The sequence below is a fragment of the Carcharhinus amblyrhynchos genome, chromosome 5 (assembly GCF_965287045.1).
Source record: "Carcharhinus amblyrhynchos chromosome 5, sCarAmb.v2.hapA, whole genome shotgun sequence".
In the NCBI taxonomy this organism is placed as follows: Eukaryota; Metazoa; Chordata; class Chondrichthyes; order Carcharhiniformes; family Carcharhinidae; genus Carcharhinus; species Carcharhinus amblyrhynchos.
This window is the reverse complement of record NC_137328.1, coordinates 62,034,377-62,049,748: the sequence shown is the minus strand read 5'-3', so window position 1 is coordinate 62,049,748 and position 15,372 is coordinate 62,034,377. Positions and strand designations below refer to the sequence as shown.

The 15,372-nt window shown below is 41.9% G+C and overlaps 1 protein-coding gene across 1 annotated transcript in view; it reads left to right on the top strand.

The window, feature by feature from the left end:
• pcsk5b (proprotein convertase subtilisin/kexin type 5b) overlaps positions 1-15,372 on the top strand; it is a 338,718-nt gene that overhangs the window by 256,384 nt on the left and 66,962 nt on the right. Inside the window, exons 21-22 of the mRNA XM_080188893.1 lie at positions 9,749-9,851; positions 12,772-12,908. Coding sequence (XP_080045019.1) covers positions 9,749-9,851; positions 12,772-12,908 — 240 coding nt within the window. The remainder of the gene's footprint in view (positions 1-9,748; positions 9,852-12,771; positions 12,909-15,372) is intronic.

Here is a 15,372-nt window from a genome sequence, read left to right as displayed (position 1 = left end):
GGATCTAGAAGGCAAAAGCAGTCCTTTATCTGTTGGCTGCTGTAATGCCCCTGCAGCAACCAACAACACCTGGATTCAAATGACAGCTGTGGTGAGCACAGCAGGAGACCATCAGTGTTCATGGATTCAGTGCAAGAAAAGGTTCAAAGATCTGCTGTGTTACTGTGTGGTGAGGAGCTTGGCTCATCCAAGCACACAACCACAAGGTAAGGGTCATAAAGCATGTTGCAGCGAAGGAGTGGGAACTGGCTTATACCCCTGCTTCAGCATTGAGGCTCGTATGTGTAAGTTGCTCATGTAGATGCTCACAGAACACGTGAATGCGCAGACACAGTGAAGAACAATATCCCTCCATGCACTATTTATCAGGCTAATTTAAAATCATGTTGTTATTGTAGACCAAAAGGACAAAAGACCAAATCTGAGATGACCCAGAGCGGGGGTGGATCAAACTGGTTGAGCCACATCCATCCCATGGAACAGATAGCCATAAAGATTGCTAGGATGTCTGAACAGCTGGAGGTTGTTGATAGTGAATTGCTGTCAGCAGATGTTAAAAGTGGTGTCTAAGTCATCTTGGAATATGGTGGTAATGATAGATGTCATGACGTCACTTCACTGAACATAAGAGACATTGCCATGAAAAGGATTGCAAGGGTGTGATTGCTGCATAAGGGCAGTGTGAGCATGGTTAAGTCAATGGCATGCATTGCTGTCATTAGCTCCATATTATCCTAGTGGCTTAACACCATGAGATCTGACCATGAAAGATTACAGTAAAAAGCCTGACAACACCCAGCTCATGGAGAGATACATGCAGCAGCACCCAGACTGGATATAAGAGCAGCGTCTACACCTGAAAGGTGTAAGCATCTTTCAGTGGTCTGGATCAGTCTGCTCTGAGGATGAGCTCTGACATTGACAGGATACAGGAAGAATTACACTGTTGGTACAATTGTTGCTGGACTGGACAACTGCTGTGCTCCAGCAGATAGTCTCATCAACCCCACCTGAAGGCCAGACCAGGACAGTGCAGGTCACAGAGGGTGAAGGGACAGAGATCTCACCAGCACCTTCATCCTCCCCTGTCTCCCCAGCTCTTCTGTTAGAGCTCTCATCTCCTGTACATGTGCCAGTGGTCATGGCTGCCCATGCAAACATACAGAAGCTGCAGTCTGGAGGTGGACTCCAATGGGGTCCCTGCACAATAAGGCAGACCACCATACTCTTCAGTACATTTAGACAGAGAAGTGAGCACCCTGCCTCCACCTCCTCCGAGGCAACACAGGAGAGAGGGGCGCACCTCATCGGAATGTATGAGAGCACTAATGTGTTCACCGTGGTTGCACTTTTTACATTCTATAAAACAAAGCCAAATATTTCTTTAAGATATTTATTTATACTTGACTCATGGGTGTCTGAGTAAAAGAGAGCTTAAAAAAAAGGCAACATTATAAAGGCAGTTCTTAAAAGTAACAATGAGGGCTGGATACTGAGGGCCACCTCAATGCACTGTCAACAGGATCAAGGTTTGATTTGTGAGGCTTAGGAGTGCTTGTTCCTTCCAGAATTCAAAGGCTCATGTGCTGAGGTGCTCCATGTATCTTTCATTTTTCATCCAAGCTTGACTTTAAGGTAGATTTAATGACCGAACTCCATGAACAGATGCCAGGCTGCAGGGACATCTCAAGCATGAGTGCTGGGTACAAGACATTTATTTGCAATACAGCGTTACACATTGGCCTAGGTGTAGTCATATCAGCTTGAGAGTGTATGTTGGTGATAGTGGTTATATGCTGTGCCCACTCTTTTGGCTGCATTTACATTCATGGTGCCACAGGCTATACTTTGTGCAAGAAACACATTAAGAAAGAGGATGTATTGGAACTTTTAAATTCTATCAAGATAGATAAGTCGCTGGGACCGGATGAGATGTATCCCAGGTTACTGTGGGAGGTGAGGGAAGTGATTGCAGAGCCTCTGGTGATGATCTTTGCATCGTCGATGGAGACGGGAGAGGTTCCGGAGGGTTGGAGGATTGTGGGTGTGGTTCCTATTTTCAAGAAAGGGAACAGGGATAGCCCGGGAAATTACCAACCGGTGAGTCTGACCTCAGTGATTGGTAAGTTGGTGGAGAGGATTCTGAGGGACAGGATTTATGAGCATTTAGAGAAGATTAGAATGATCAGAAATAGTCAGCATGGCTTTGTCAAGGACAGGTCGTGCCTTACGAGCCTAGTTGAGTTCTTTGAAAATGTGACTGAACACATTGACGAAGGAAGAGCGTTGGATGTGGTTTACGTGGACTTCAGCAAGACGTTTGATAAGGTGCCCCATGCAAGACTTCTTGAGAAGGTGAGAGGGCATGGGATCCAAGGGGCTTTGGCCTTGTGGATCCAGAACTGGCTTGCCTGCAGAAGGCAGAGAGTGGTTGTGGATGGGTCTTTTTCTGCATGGAGGTCGGTCACCAGTGGAGTGCCCCAGGGATCTGTTCTGGGACCCTTGCTGTTTGTTATTTTCATAAATGACCTGGATGAGAAAGTGGAGAGATGGGATAGTAAGTTGCTGATGATACGAAGGTTGGTGGTGTTGTGGATGGCCTGGAGGGATGTCAGAAATTGCAGCGAGACATAGATAGGATGCAAGTCTGGGCAGAGAAGTGGCAGATGGACTTCAACGCGGATAAATGTGTAGTGGTCCATTTTGGCAGGACCAATGGGATGAAGGAGTACAATATCAAGGGTAGGAGTCTTAGCAGTGTTGAGGTGCAGAAAGATCTTGGGGTCCGGGTCCATAGGACTCTTAAATCGGCCTTGCAGGTAGAGGATATGGTCAAGAAGGCCTATGGTGTACTGGCTTCATTAATCGAGGGATTGAGTTTAGGAGTTGGGAGATAATGCTGCAGCTTTATAAGACCCTTGTCAGACCCCACTTGGAGTACTGTGCATAGTTCTGGTTGCCTCACTACAGGGAGGATGTGGAAGCTATTGAGAGGGTGCAGAGGAGATTTACAAGGATGTTGCCTGGATTGGGAGGCATGCCTTATGAAGATAGGTTGAGGGAGCTAGGTCTCTTCTCCCTGGAGAGACGAAGGTTGAGAGGCAATCTGATAGAGGCTTATAAACGTTGAAAGGAATAGATAGGGTGGATTCTTGGAGGCTATTTCCCAGGTCTGAAATGGTTGCTATGAGAGGACACAGGTTTAAGGTGCTGCGAAGCAAGTACAGAGGAGATGTTTGGGGTAAGTTTTTCACTCAGAGGGTGGTGAGTGAGTGGAATTGGCTGCCATCGGTAGTGGTAGAGGCGAACTCACTGGGGTCTTTTAAAAGACTTCTGGATGAGTACATGGGATTTAATGGGATTGAGAGTTACAGATAGTTCTATGGCCTGGTAGGTACAGATATGATTGGCGCAACTTGTGGGCCGAAGGGCCTGTTTGTGCTGTAGTGTTCTATGTTCTATGTAAACAGGAGTGTAAGGAAGCCAAGAATGTTGCATTTGGCATCCACATCAGAAACTGGACCATTGGTTGGAATGCACAAGTTCTTTCAAAGAGCCGCTGTTGGACAGTTATGGGCTGATGATGCACAAGGTGCCTTACCTGTATGGATGCTGTAGCTTACAAACATTCCTGTATGTACAGGATCATAAGTGTGATGTCATGTCACTGTCAGCATTGTGAGCACAGTTAACAATTTTTTCACTGGTGTTCTTGTGAGGGGAGTATAGTTAAAATGGTGAGGTTCCAGCCATATGAATGTGACTGAATCTAACTCATCTATGTTTATACTCTCCCTTACGGAAGATGGAAAGTATACTGAGTAATTATGGAGTCAATGTTCAAAGTTCTTTAGGTGGGAGTATGTCACCAGAGACTGGTTGAAAGTAATTATAATATCAGGGATCCTGAATTAATTTTGCATAGGGACCAGTCTGGCTTCCTTCCTTCACAGTGAGCCATAGCCACATGGCTTTGCCACTCAGCTGCCCTGCCACTGGCAACCTTCTTGTCCACATCTGTTTTGGAACCTTCCAAATGGACAAGCACTTCCTTCTCGTTCTCATATTCTTCCTCAGAGATTGAAGCTCTTCCCCTGGTTTCATCATCATCGATTTTTAGTGTCCTCCATTATGCAGTGTTGTGCACCAAACTATATGCTGCTACTATTCTTGACACTCTTGCTGAGGCATATTGCAGATTTTCACCTGAGCAATTGAGACATCTGAAAGGACATCTTTAAAATGCTAATGGCCCATTCGATTGTACTCCTGGTGACAACATGGCTGCTGATATATCTGCACTCTGCCTCCATGTGTGGGCTCCTAAAGAGAGTCATCATTCAAGTTCTTAAGGGGTAGCCTCTGTCTCATAGGAGCCAACCACATTTCCCCGCTGGTGGCTGAAATAGCTGAGAGGATTAGTAGGTCCTCAGTATGCAGCTCAATTCCTAAAGAACATGGGCTTCATTTCCATAATCTACTTTCATGCTCAAGGCCAGTTTGAACTGCTCACAAATGCTCATGGATCTGCAAACCAACAGCAGGTCCCAGCAGAAGATGGCAACATCGCCCATGTACAGGAAAGTTTTGAACTCATCACCCCTGTCATGCCATATATTTCCTGATGGATTTGGCAAAAAGATTGAAGAAGTATACGGGGAGAGAGGCCAGATATGCCTGACTCCAGATTTGAGTGGAAAGCTTTCCAATTCTATTGATTGACATTGTGCTACTAATGTTTGTGTAGAGCCATTGGATCAATTTATAGATTATCTCCCCTAGCCCCATTTTGGAGAGCACATACTTCATGTTGATGCATCTAAGGCCTTCTCCTGGTCCAAGCTGATGAGGCAGGTGTTCATTTTCCTGTTCCCTACATAGGCATTTATAGCCTGAGAAGGACAAGGTTATCAGAGATCTACCTGCTGAATATAGTGCACAACTGATCAGCGAGGATCATCAACTCCAGAGCAGACTTGAACTAACTGACAATGACCTGGGGCTGAATTTTGTAGTTAGTATTAACCAGTGGAAACGGCTGCCAATTTCTCCTTTCTACCTTCTTTCCCCTTCTGTTTATAGATGAGAGTGATGACGCCTTTCTTCAGGGATTCTGACAAACTGCCATACACTTCCAGCAGATCTAGCTTGATCCAGTCCCATGTCCTCTCATACAACTCACTAGCAGCTCAGTGGTTAGAACATTGGAGGGTTGGTGCAGACTCGATGGGTTGAATGGCCTCCTTCAGCACTGTAGGGATTCTTTGATTCTAAACTGACACTTCTGTGAGTTTTACCATCTCCAAAGGCATGGCAACCTTAGTTGTGCATGTATTTAGGGCTCAAACTATTGGCAATTTACCTATGGAGGAGCAGAGCACACCAGACCCTCAAATTCTGAATTTGCATTTCTGCATACAAGAGAAGCATGTCTTGCTGCAGTTACATAGACCCTTGGTGATACCTAGCATGAAATATAGTACACATCTTTGATCCCATTACCTAAGGGTTATGTACTTGCCATAGAGGGAGTGCAACGAATGTTCACCAGATTACTATGTGGGATGGTGGGTTTGTTTTATGAGGAGTGATTGAGGAGACTAGGTCTATATTCCCTAGAGTTTTAAAGAATGAGGAGTGACCTCATTGAAACTTACAAACTTCTTACAGGGCTTGACACATTGGACGTAGATAAGATGTTTCTTCTGGTGTGAATCTAAAACCAGAGGACATAATCTCAGGATAAGAGGTAGGCCATTTAAGACAGAGATCAGAGGGTGGTGAATCTTTGGAATTCTTTACCCATAGAGGGTTGTGGAAGCTCAATCATTGAGCATTTTCAAGATAACAATCACTAGATTTCTGAAGACTAATGGAATCAAAGGATGTGCAGATACTGTGGGAGAGCAACTCTGAGATAGATGATCAGCTAATATCTAATTGAACAGTGTCACAGACTTGATTGGCCAAATGGCCTATTCCTCTTCTATGTTCTCATGTACTGGCCAGATTATTACCACTAACCATCTGCAATACAAGTCAGGAGGCAGCTATTACAGCAATCGTAAAAGGGGTCACTTCATGCATTTTGAAAGTGCTATCTTACTAATCCCATTCATCCATTCTTTCCTTATTGTCTTTTTAAGTGAGAAATGGTTCATATTTTAAGCAGAGGAACATAGAGAGCTGGAGGGAATGAGTGAGGCAGTGAGATTATATTTAGAAAAATGGACAGACTGAGCCAAATATTCTCCTTTCATTCTGTAAATCTCTACAGCTCAAATGCAAAGCCTTTGCAGAGGCTGCCTCATATTATTTGGAATTGCTTTTGGCTGGAGTACATCTCTGCAATATAAAGCCAGGTCAAAAAACTATTCTGATCCTTTATAAACTAACTGTTGAGGTTTGTTCCATCAGTATTAATGAAGCAGGCACTATTACCTCAAAACATTACACATTTTCAGTTGAAGAGGAACTTGTGCAATATTATTTCAGATTTAAGAGAGTATTATTTCAGATTTAAGAGAGTATTAAGAGAGTATTCAGCTTTTTCTTGTTGAAAGAATCACTTTCAATATTTTATGATAGAGACAAGTTTCAGAAAAAATGTCAATTCTGATATTTATTGTACCAATCATTTTGTGATTTTGTTTGCATAACACATTTGCAATCAGTAATTAATAAGTAAAGCTGGTCACTTCTGGAGAATGCAACCCAGGCATTCTCTCATACTGTGAGCATAATGCTGCCCATTGATCCTTTTATTCATTCGCGGGGCATGAGTATCACTAGCTGGCCAGCATTTATTGCCCATCCCTAGTTGCCCTTGAGAAGGTGGTGGTGAGCTGCCTTCCTGAATCGCTGCAGTCCAGGTTCTGAAGGTTGACCCACAATGCCGTTAGAGAGGGAATTCCAGGATTTTGACCCAGTGACTGCGAAAGAACAGCAATATGTTTCCAAGTCAGGATGCTGAGTGGCTTGGAGGGGAACTTGCAGGTGGTGGTGTTCCCATTTATCTGCTGCGCTTGTCCTTCTAGATGGAAGTGGTTGTGGGTTTGAAAGATGCTGTTTAAGGATTTTTGCTGAATTGCCACAGTGCATCTTGTGGATAGTACTGCGCTACTGAGTGTCAGTGGTGGAGGGATTGAATGTTTGTAGATGTGGTGCCAATCAAGCGGGCTGCTTTGTCCTGGATGATGTCAACCTTCTTGAGTGTTATTGGAGCTGCAAGTGGAGAGCATCCCATCACACTCCAGACTCATGCCTTGTAGATGGTGGATAGACTTTGTGGAGTCAGGAGGTGAGTTACTTGCTGCAGTATTCCTATCTTCAGCTCTTGTATTATGTGGCAAGTCCAGTTGAGTTTCTGGTCAATGGTAACCCCACGGATGTTGACAGTGGGTGTTACACCATTGACTATCAAGATGCAGTGGTAGTGTGTCTCTTATTGGTGATGGTCATTGGCTGGCATTTGTGTGGCGTGAATGTTACTTGCCACTTGTCAGCCCAAGCCTGGATATTGTCCAGATCTTGTTGCGTTTGAACATGGATTGCTTCAGTATCTGAGGAGTCACGAATGGTCCTGAATATTGTGCAATCAATGGCGAACATCCCCATTTCTGACCTTATGATGAGAGGAAGATCATTGATGAAGCAGATGAAGATTGTTGGGCCTAGAACACTACCCTGACGGACTCTTGTGGAGATATCCTGCAGCTGAGATGATTGACCCTCCACAATCACAACCATCTTCCTATGTACCAGGTATGACTCCAACCAGTGGAGAGTTTGCTCCCTGATACCCACTGATTTCAGTTTCGCTAGGGCTCCTTGATGCCACACATTCAGTCAAATGTGGCTTTGATGTCAAAGCAGTCACTCTCACCTCACCTCTGGAACTCAGCTCTTTTATCCATGTTTGAACAAAGGCTGTAATGAGGTCAGGAGCTGAGTGACCCTGGCAAAACCCAAACTGGATGTCACTGAGCAGGTTATTGCGGAGCTGGTGTTGCTTGATAGCACTGTCAATGAACCTTCCATTACTTTACTGATGAGCAAGAGGAGAATGATTGGGTGGTAATTGGCCAGGTTGGATTTGTCCTGCTTTTTGTGTACAGGACATACCTGGGCAATTTTCCACATTGTTGGGTAGATGCCAGTTTTGTAACTATACTGGAAGAGTTATCCATCATAGCCATCGGTCTTCTAAAGGTAAGTTGATCTTGTATTGACCTGGCATGGGTATTTGTTTACATGCATACAGTGCTTTTCCAATAAAAATACCAAAATATGGTGAAAAAGGTTACAAAATGTCCTGTCAACATTTCCTGTCACTTTTACTACTCTGATTTAAATAGTTTTTGCTAATGTAAAAAAAAACTGGTTCTGATACTTGGAAAAAAAATCTAATCATCTGCTATTGTATATTGATTGATAGGCACTCTATTGTACATTAAGAGCTTTTGTTCTGTCATTCCCAGAGAGTTGTCCATCGTTTGGAAAGTTGTGGCCGTTATCAATGCTTGGCTGAGCTTCAAATGCTAATGGGGTTCCACACAGTTGGTGCTGTATTCATCTGAGAATTAATCATAGTTTCAAGAAGTGATAATTACAGATTGGTTGATTTCTGGTTTGTTGACACATGCTAATAGGATAACAACTATTGCAAGATTTTTTTTACATAGCAGAATGTATTCTTTCTCTTAATATCAATGATATTGAGGCTTTTATTAAATGGTGAGAGTTTTTGCGAAGGAATATAAAACATTTTCTATTGATACTGCATGAAATCTAAGAATTGTACATAGTGCATACTAGGTGAATGTCAATGGAGGATACATGGGGGCATGAAGTGGCATGGTTGATCAGAGCGGAGAAACATGGGGCATATAGATGTTATGAGATGTCATGGGCAATCTGAGGAAGCATGTGTTGACATGGAGTTGGATAGTGGATGAGGAAAGGGAAGGGAGAAGTTGCTAAACACTATTAGGAGCTGAAATACTGTTTTGGAGAACCAAGGCATAATTCACAAATTGCATTGCAAATCAAGCCCAGTGTGAAAAGACAAAAATGATATCTGAAGTCGCACATGTATCCTGTATATAGTTTGCGAGCCACAAAAGTGTGCAAGTTGGATTTTCCTGAGCCAGAAGAAGACTTTATTTGCCACAGTTGTTTAGACTGGGGCATAAATGTATAACCTTCTATCCCAGTGGCAGAAATGCTACTACTACACTAAGGCTGACTTCATCTTTAACAAGATTACAGCAGTGTCATTTTATGTAGCATCTTGTAGATAGCTAAATTACATCTCAACACAGTTAATGAAAATTCCTGTACCCACTGGCACACTCTCCTCCTCTCATTCACTCTCTCTCTCTCTCTCTGCCTTTCACGCTTTGTTTACCTGTTTTTATAGCAGCTATTGCCTCAATACATATCATGGAATGAGTTTATATTTTCTTTGGACTTTTCATTAAGTTTAATCTCACACTGTCTAAGCTTACAATGATGTGTATAATGCCAGGTCATTTAGTATTAATTACAATTTATGTTGTAACACCCATAAGAAAGTGCTTAGTATCAGAGAACAGTGCAGATTTTTGTTTGTGCTGTGCTAAAATATAAAAATAAAGGTTGCAATGTCATTAATGTCAGAAGCAAGAACACACCTTGAATATGATCAGGTTCTGTGTGACTTTTTATTGCATTAACTGACACCTACGTTTTATTTTTATTGTTACAGGTGAATATATTGATGGTGCAGGAGAGTGTCAACCCTGTCATGACATTTGTGGTAAATGTTCTGGTCCAAGCAGTGTTGAATGCATCACTTGTGCCACTCCAAGGTGGGTTCTTTTGATGTTATTCTCATGTTTCTGTCTCTCCAGTTCTGTAGTTAATACACTACAGTCAAGTTTATTCCAGTTCAAAGCCAAAAAATATCAAAAAGATTAGAAATCTGAAATAGAGACAGAAAATGCTTGAAATACTCAGCTCATATGATGAGAGAATTAGAGTTATTAGGATGATTTTACTTTTCTTCTATCAATGATTTTAAAGGCTGGGAGTATTTAAAACCTCATGGCTATCTATCTATTAACTACCTGCTCACCCCCACCCCAATTTTACCAGCAGGTGACGTGATGTCAAATGGCCCATCCAGGGCAGGCTAATTGAGGACTTAACTGATGGTGGGAGAGGCCAACGCCTAGCAGTCAACCAACTGGTTTCTGGTTTCTTTGAGCGGGGTGTGAGTGGACAGAGATGTCCCTCCTTAACTAAGTCCCCAGGCCCATCACAGAGACCCACAGGGTGTTAGCATCTTTACCACCTCTTCCCACCCTCCCCACAAACAGTTTACTCGGTAGCTATTCAAATCCTAGCTCCCACTCCTCCTTCAGTGTGGCCTGCCAGCTTCTCCCAAGGCAAGACCCCCCATCACTTACAATGCAATCCAGATCAACTCGCCATCTCAAACCCTGAGTGCAGTACTGGCGGTAACCTCTGCTCTCTAGTCGCACTGCAGAGCTTTCAGCCGTCACATAAGGACTTAATAACTAGAAGCAGGTGTAGGCATTTCATCCCCTTGAGCCTGTACCACCATTCAATATAGTCATGAATGACATTCATCTTGGCCTCACTCCACTTTCCCCCCTGTTCTCCTTATCCCTTCAACCCATTACTAATTAAAAAAATGTCCTGGCATCCACCTCACTCTGGGATAGTGAATTCCACAAATTCCCTTTGAGAGAAGTAATTTCTCCTCATCACCAAAAGAGAAAATGCTGGAAAATCTCAGCAGGTCTGACAGCATCTCTAAGGAGAGAAAAGAGCTGACATTTTGCATCCAGATGACCCATTATCTAAGCTTTGACAAAAGGTCATCTGGACTCAAAACAGCAGCACTTTTCTCTCTTTACAGATGCTGTCAGACCTGCTGAGGTTTTCCAGCATTTCCTCTTTTGGCTTCAGATTCCAGTATCCGCAGTAATTTTGCTTTTAATTTTTCCTCATCTTTGTTTTAAATCTGCTATTCCTTATCATAAAACTATAATCTCTTGTTTTAGATTACCCCACGAGACAAAACATCTGTTTTACATCTACATTGTCAATTTCTTTTATCATCTTACATATCTCAATTTGATCTCCTCTCATTCTGCTAAACTCTAGAGCATATAGGGCTAACTTGCTCAATCTCCCTTCATAAGATAAAACCCTCATCACTGGAATCAATCTAGTGAACCTCCTCTGAACTGTCTTTATTGCAAATACATCCTTCCTCATATTAGGGGACCAAACTGTACACAGTACTCCAGATGGAATCTCACCAATACCTCATATAGTTGTAGCAACATTTCCTTAGTTTTATATTCTATTTCTTTAACTATAAATGCCAAAACTTCATTTGCTTTCCTTATTACCTGCTATACCCGTGTACCAGTTTTCTGCAACTCATGCACGATGACACTCAGATCCCTCTTCACTGAAGCACCCTGAAGTCTCTCTCCATTTAGAGAACAAGTTGCCTTTTCTGACCAAAGCTGGATAACCTTACACTTATCCTTGTCAAACTCCATCCGCCACATTTGGTCCGCTAGTACCACAATAGTTGTGGGAGCTAGTGCCTTGTAGTAGATAATGGTGGGCAGCCTATCCCCAGAAATAGAGATGAGGGGTGTCATGGAAGGGAAAAGTCAAAGATGAATCATTTTAAGGTGAGGAATGTTAGGAAATTGATGACCCATTTCAGTTCATGATAAAAGCAGGAAGCAGCTTTGACACAATTATCAAAAAATGTGAGGCGAGAGATCCGAGTAAGATTGAAATGCAGAATTTTCCACAAAAAAGTAGGCATTCCTATAGCAACATCTTTTATTTGGAGATGAGTGAAATTAATGGACAAGTTATCCAATGTGAGAAAAAGTTCAGCCAGACAGAGGAGTATGATGGTAGATGCAAACCGGATGATCCGTCCCCCTGTCAAGAAGGATTACTCAATGATCATTATAAACTACACTGTGCCAAAGTTTACACATTTGCTAAAGAAACTGTAGAGTAGATTCTTATAGCATGATGTTTTCCAGTCAACCATTTAAGCTGGTATAAAATGAATTAATACTTTCAAATTAATTTGAACTGCAGATGAGTATTTGTCACATAATATCCCATCCTTTAGAGAGTAGTAGTGAGCATTCCAGAGGCAAGGGGAATTTGGGTGTATGTGTACCAGCCATGGTTTGGTTGATAGTATTCTTGTCTTTTAACAAGCAGGTTAAGTTCAAGACCCACTCCAGAGATGCAAGGACAATGCAGGCTGACATTCTTGTGCATTACTTGGGGGGCTGCTACTCAGGATTGGGAAGTACCATCTTTCAGATGAAGCATCAAATCAGGGTCTTGTCTGCTCTACGTCAGGTAGACATATGATATGATTTCACTATTCCAGAGCAGGGGAGTTACTCTGATGTTCTGGCCAATATTTACTCCTCAATCAACATCACTTAAGGTAGATTATCTGCTTCTTATCGCATTGCTGCTCGTGAGACGTTGCTGTACACAAATTGGCTGCTGCAGTTCCTATGTTACCACAGAGAGATAGCAAAATCAGATGCATCCTTTACTTTTCTCCTGTAAATTATTCACTACCATGTAACTGGGGAGAATCACTTAATAAATATGGGAGTTCTTCAATCCTGAAGTAGAAAGTCTCAATAATCACCCATTGTGATTGGATGACAGATAACTCATCTTTCTTCCTGTCATCAGGTTCTTTAACAATGGGCATTGTGTCACAAACTGCCCTACTAGTAAGTTTGGCATGAATGGGCAGTGTCACCCATGTCATCATACCTGCAAGGAATGCAGAGGGGGTGAACCTAATGAATGCACATCATGTGATAAAGGTAAGATCATAATAAATATAAAAATAATGCACAATGAACTTTTCTTCGTATACATATATGCGTTGTACCATCAAAGGTAAAAATACAATGATTTACTGAAGACATATTTTACCTTAGATCAAAACGTTTGCTTTGCACAGCCACTAATACTAACTGGATCTTAATCTCACTAGTGATTCATGGTGCTATTTTTATCACTAAGCATCATCTGAATCCAAACTAAACAGCTCACTTCTGATTGATCACAGAATTATATTTACAAATATCAAAAGTACAAGCTTTGTAAGTGTTTTATTTGGGAAATACCATTAGTAGTGAGCAGTGGTTAAAGTAGACAGGGGCAATAGTAAAAAATGGCTTTGTATTCTACAAAGTTGCTTTATTTAAGACCTGAAATGCTGTTCCAGAACATTCCAGCCAAGTGGGTCCAATGCCAAGCTGTGTACTAGCATTTCTTATTTGTGTAGAGATTTGAAAGCTCATATTCACACCAGGGGATCATTGCCTATCTCTCACAGCATAACAGCTGAGTGAGTGCATCTGAGTGCACACATTAACCTTGTAGATTTAGCCATGTGTGCCAATTTCTATCCACTAGATCAGCAGAAATAAAACAAAGTAGCAACAAAGAAATAATGCTCTGAACCCTTTGATTTAAAAAGGTCAAAAAATCCACGCATTCTTCCGTTGGGAAAAAGATACAAAAGTCTGAGGTCATGTGCAAACCAACTCAAGAACAGCTTCTTCCCTTTTGCCATCAGACTTTTGAATGGGCCAATTTTACATTAAATTGATCTTTCTCTACACCCTAGCTATGACTGTAACACTGCATTCTGCACTCTGTCCTTTCCTTCTCTATGAACGATATGCTTTGTCTGTATAGTGCGCAAAAAACAATACTTTTCACTGCATACTGACACTACATGTGACAATAATAAATCACATCAGGTCAATCCTAGCACTCATTCTGCAAACCATCATCATAACCTTTTCTACTGTCAATGCTGTGATCTCCAATGCTAAACTGTTGCTTGGTACACTTGTTGATTAGAAGTTAGATTTTGCTTACTTTCTTCTTGGGGCCATGCAATCTCTTGTTCATATTCTGTGATGATGGACATTGAGATTATTTTAGAAGTCTGCCATTCCTATATGGAGCTTTAGTGGGTACATGAGCTCATAAAATTATCTCCTTTGTATTAACTTGATTAAAATGTTCTGGAAGACTGTATGTGGTTTAGAGGAAAGGGTGCCAAAGTGTTGTATAACTGCTAGCTGGCAGTGCCAATTACACAAACAAGTTCAGCACATTTAAATCAAAACATTCCTTTCTGGCTGATTTTTCATCCTAGTTTTAAAGATTCCACTTAACACTAATATATTGACAAAAGTTAGTTTGCTACAAGGATTTAAGCATGTCTGTGTCCAAGAATTAAACCATGATATTGCTGGAAAAAAATTGTTGAAGCTTTTCATCTTGCACTCATCATGACAATCGCTAGATTACCAATGTCAGGAAACGACAACTTTATAGCATATGAGGAGTGAGTGTTAATTGGTTGGCAAATGGATTCTGATTGGGGGAGGCATTATCCTGAGGAATGAAATAGTGAGTGTCTGTCACTTATTTTATTTAGCTGAAACAGGTACAGTGCGCGTACATGTTCTTTCTGCCTGCGAAGAACAGGGCCTTGTGTATGTATATGTGTGTAAAATACATATAGCTTCCAGTACATATATGTGCCCCACACTGCAAGCCTCACTGACAGTCTTAAATTGGTTGCCAATGTAATGTTTAGCACACTGAGATCATTTAGCAAAATAGCAGAATCATACCTAATCACTGTTTTGTGTTTTGCACTCAGGGGCTGCTGTATCTTGCCCATTGTGAATAGTGGGAAAGGTATGCTGTTTGATATGATGTACCAGTTTTTGGGGCATACAGCCGACATACCTAGCAATATAGTGGTAATGATTCATATATCACAGTGTACATATTTGCATGTACTGGAAGCTACATATATTAATTAATTCAAAGACCATGTTCTTTGCAGACTGAAAGAACATGCACATTGGTTGTCGAGTACTGTTTCAGAAGTCTCAGGTGGGGAACTAGGTGGAGTGGACAGCTGTGAATGGGCATGTTAGATCATTAGATAGTCTCCTGTCCCTGTTAAGTACCATAGAGGAGTCAAATTCCAAATTGGCAGAGGCAGGGCACAGAACCTGCCCTTTGTTCATCTCCCTGATGTGCTACAGACAAAGAGGCTCTGTCACTGTCTTCATTCAATACTATTGCAACCTTTGTGTGCATAGGTCACCTACTCTTCTGCCATCACTGTGAAGATGCAATCTCTACCCAAGACACCGAAACACCTCTAAAAGCGTTCCAGGTGACTTTTGGAAACTTCCCAATAGAAAATTTTCCATTGTTTTGTTTTGTCTGCTCTCCATGTGCCTGGCC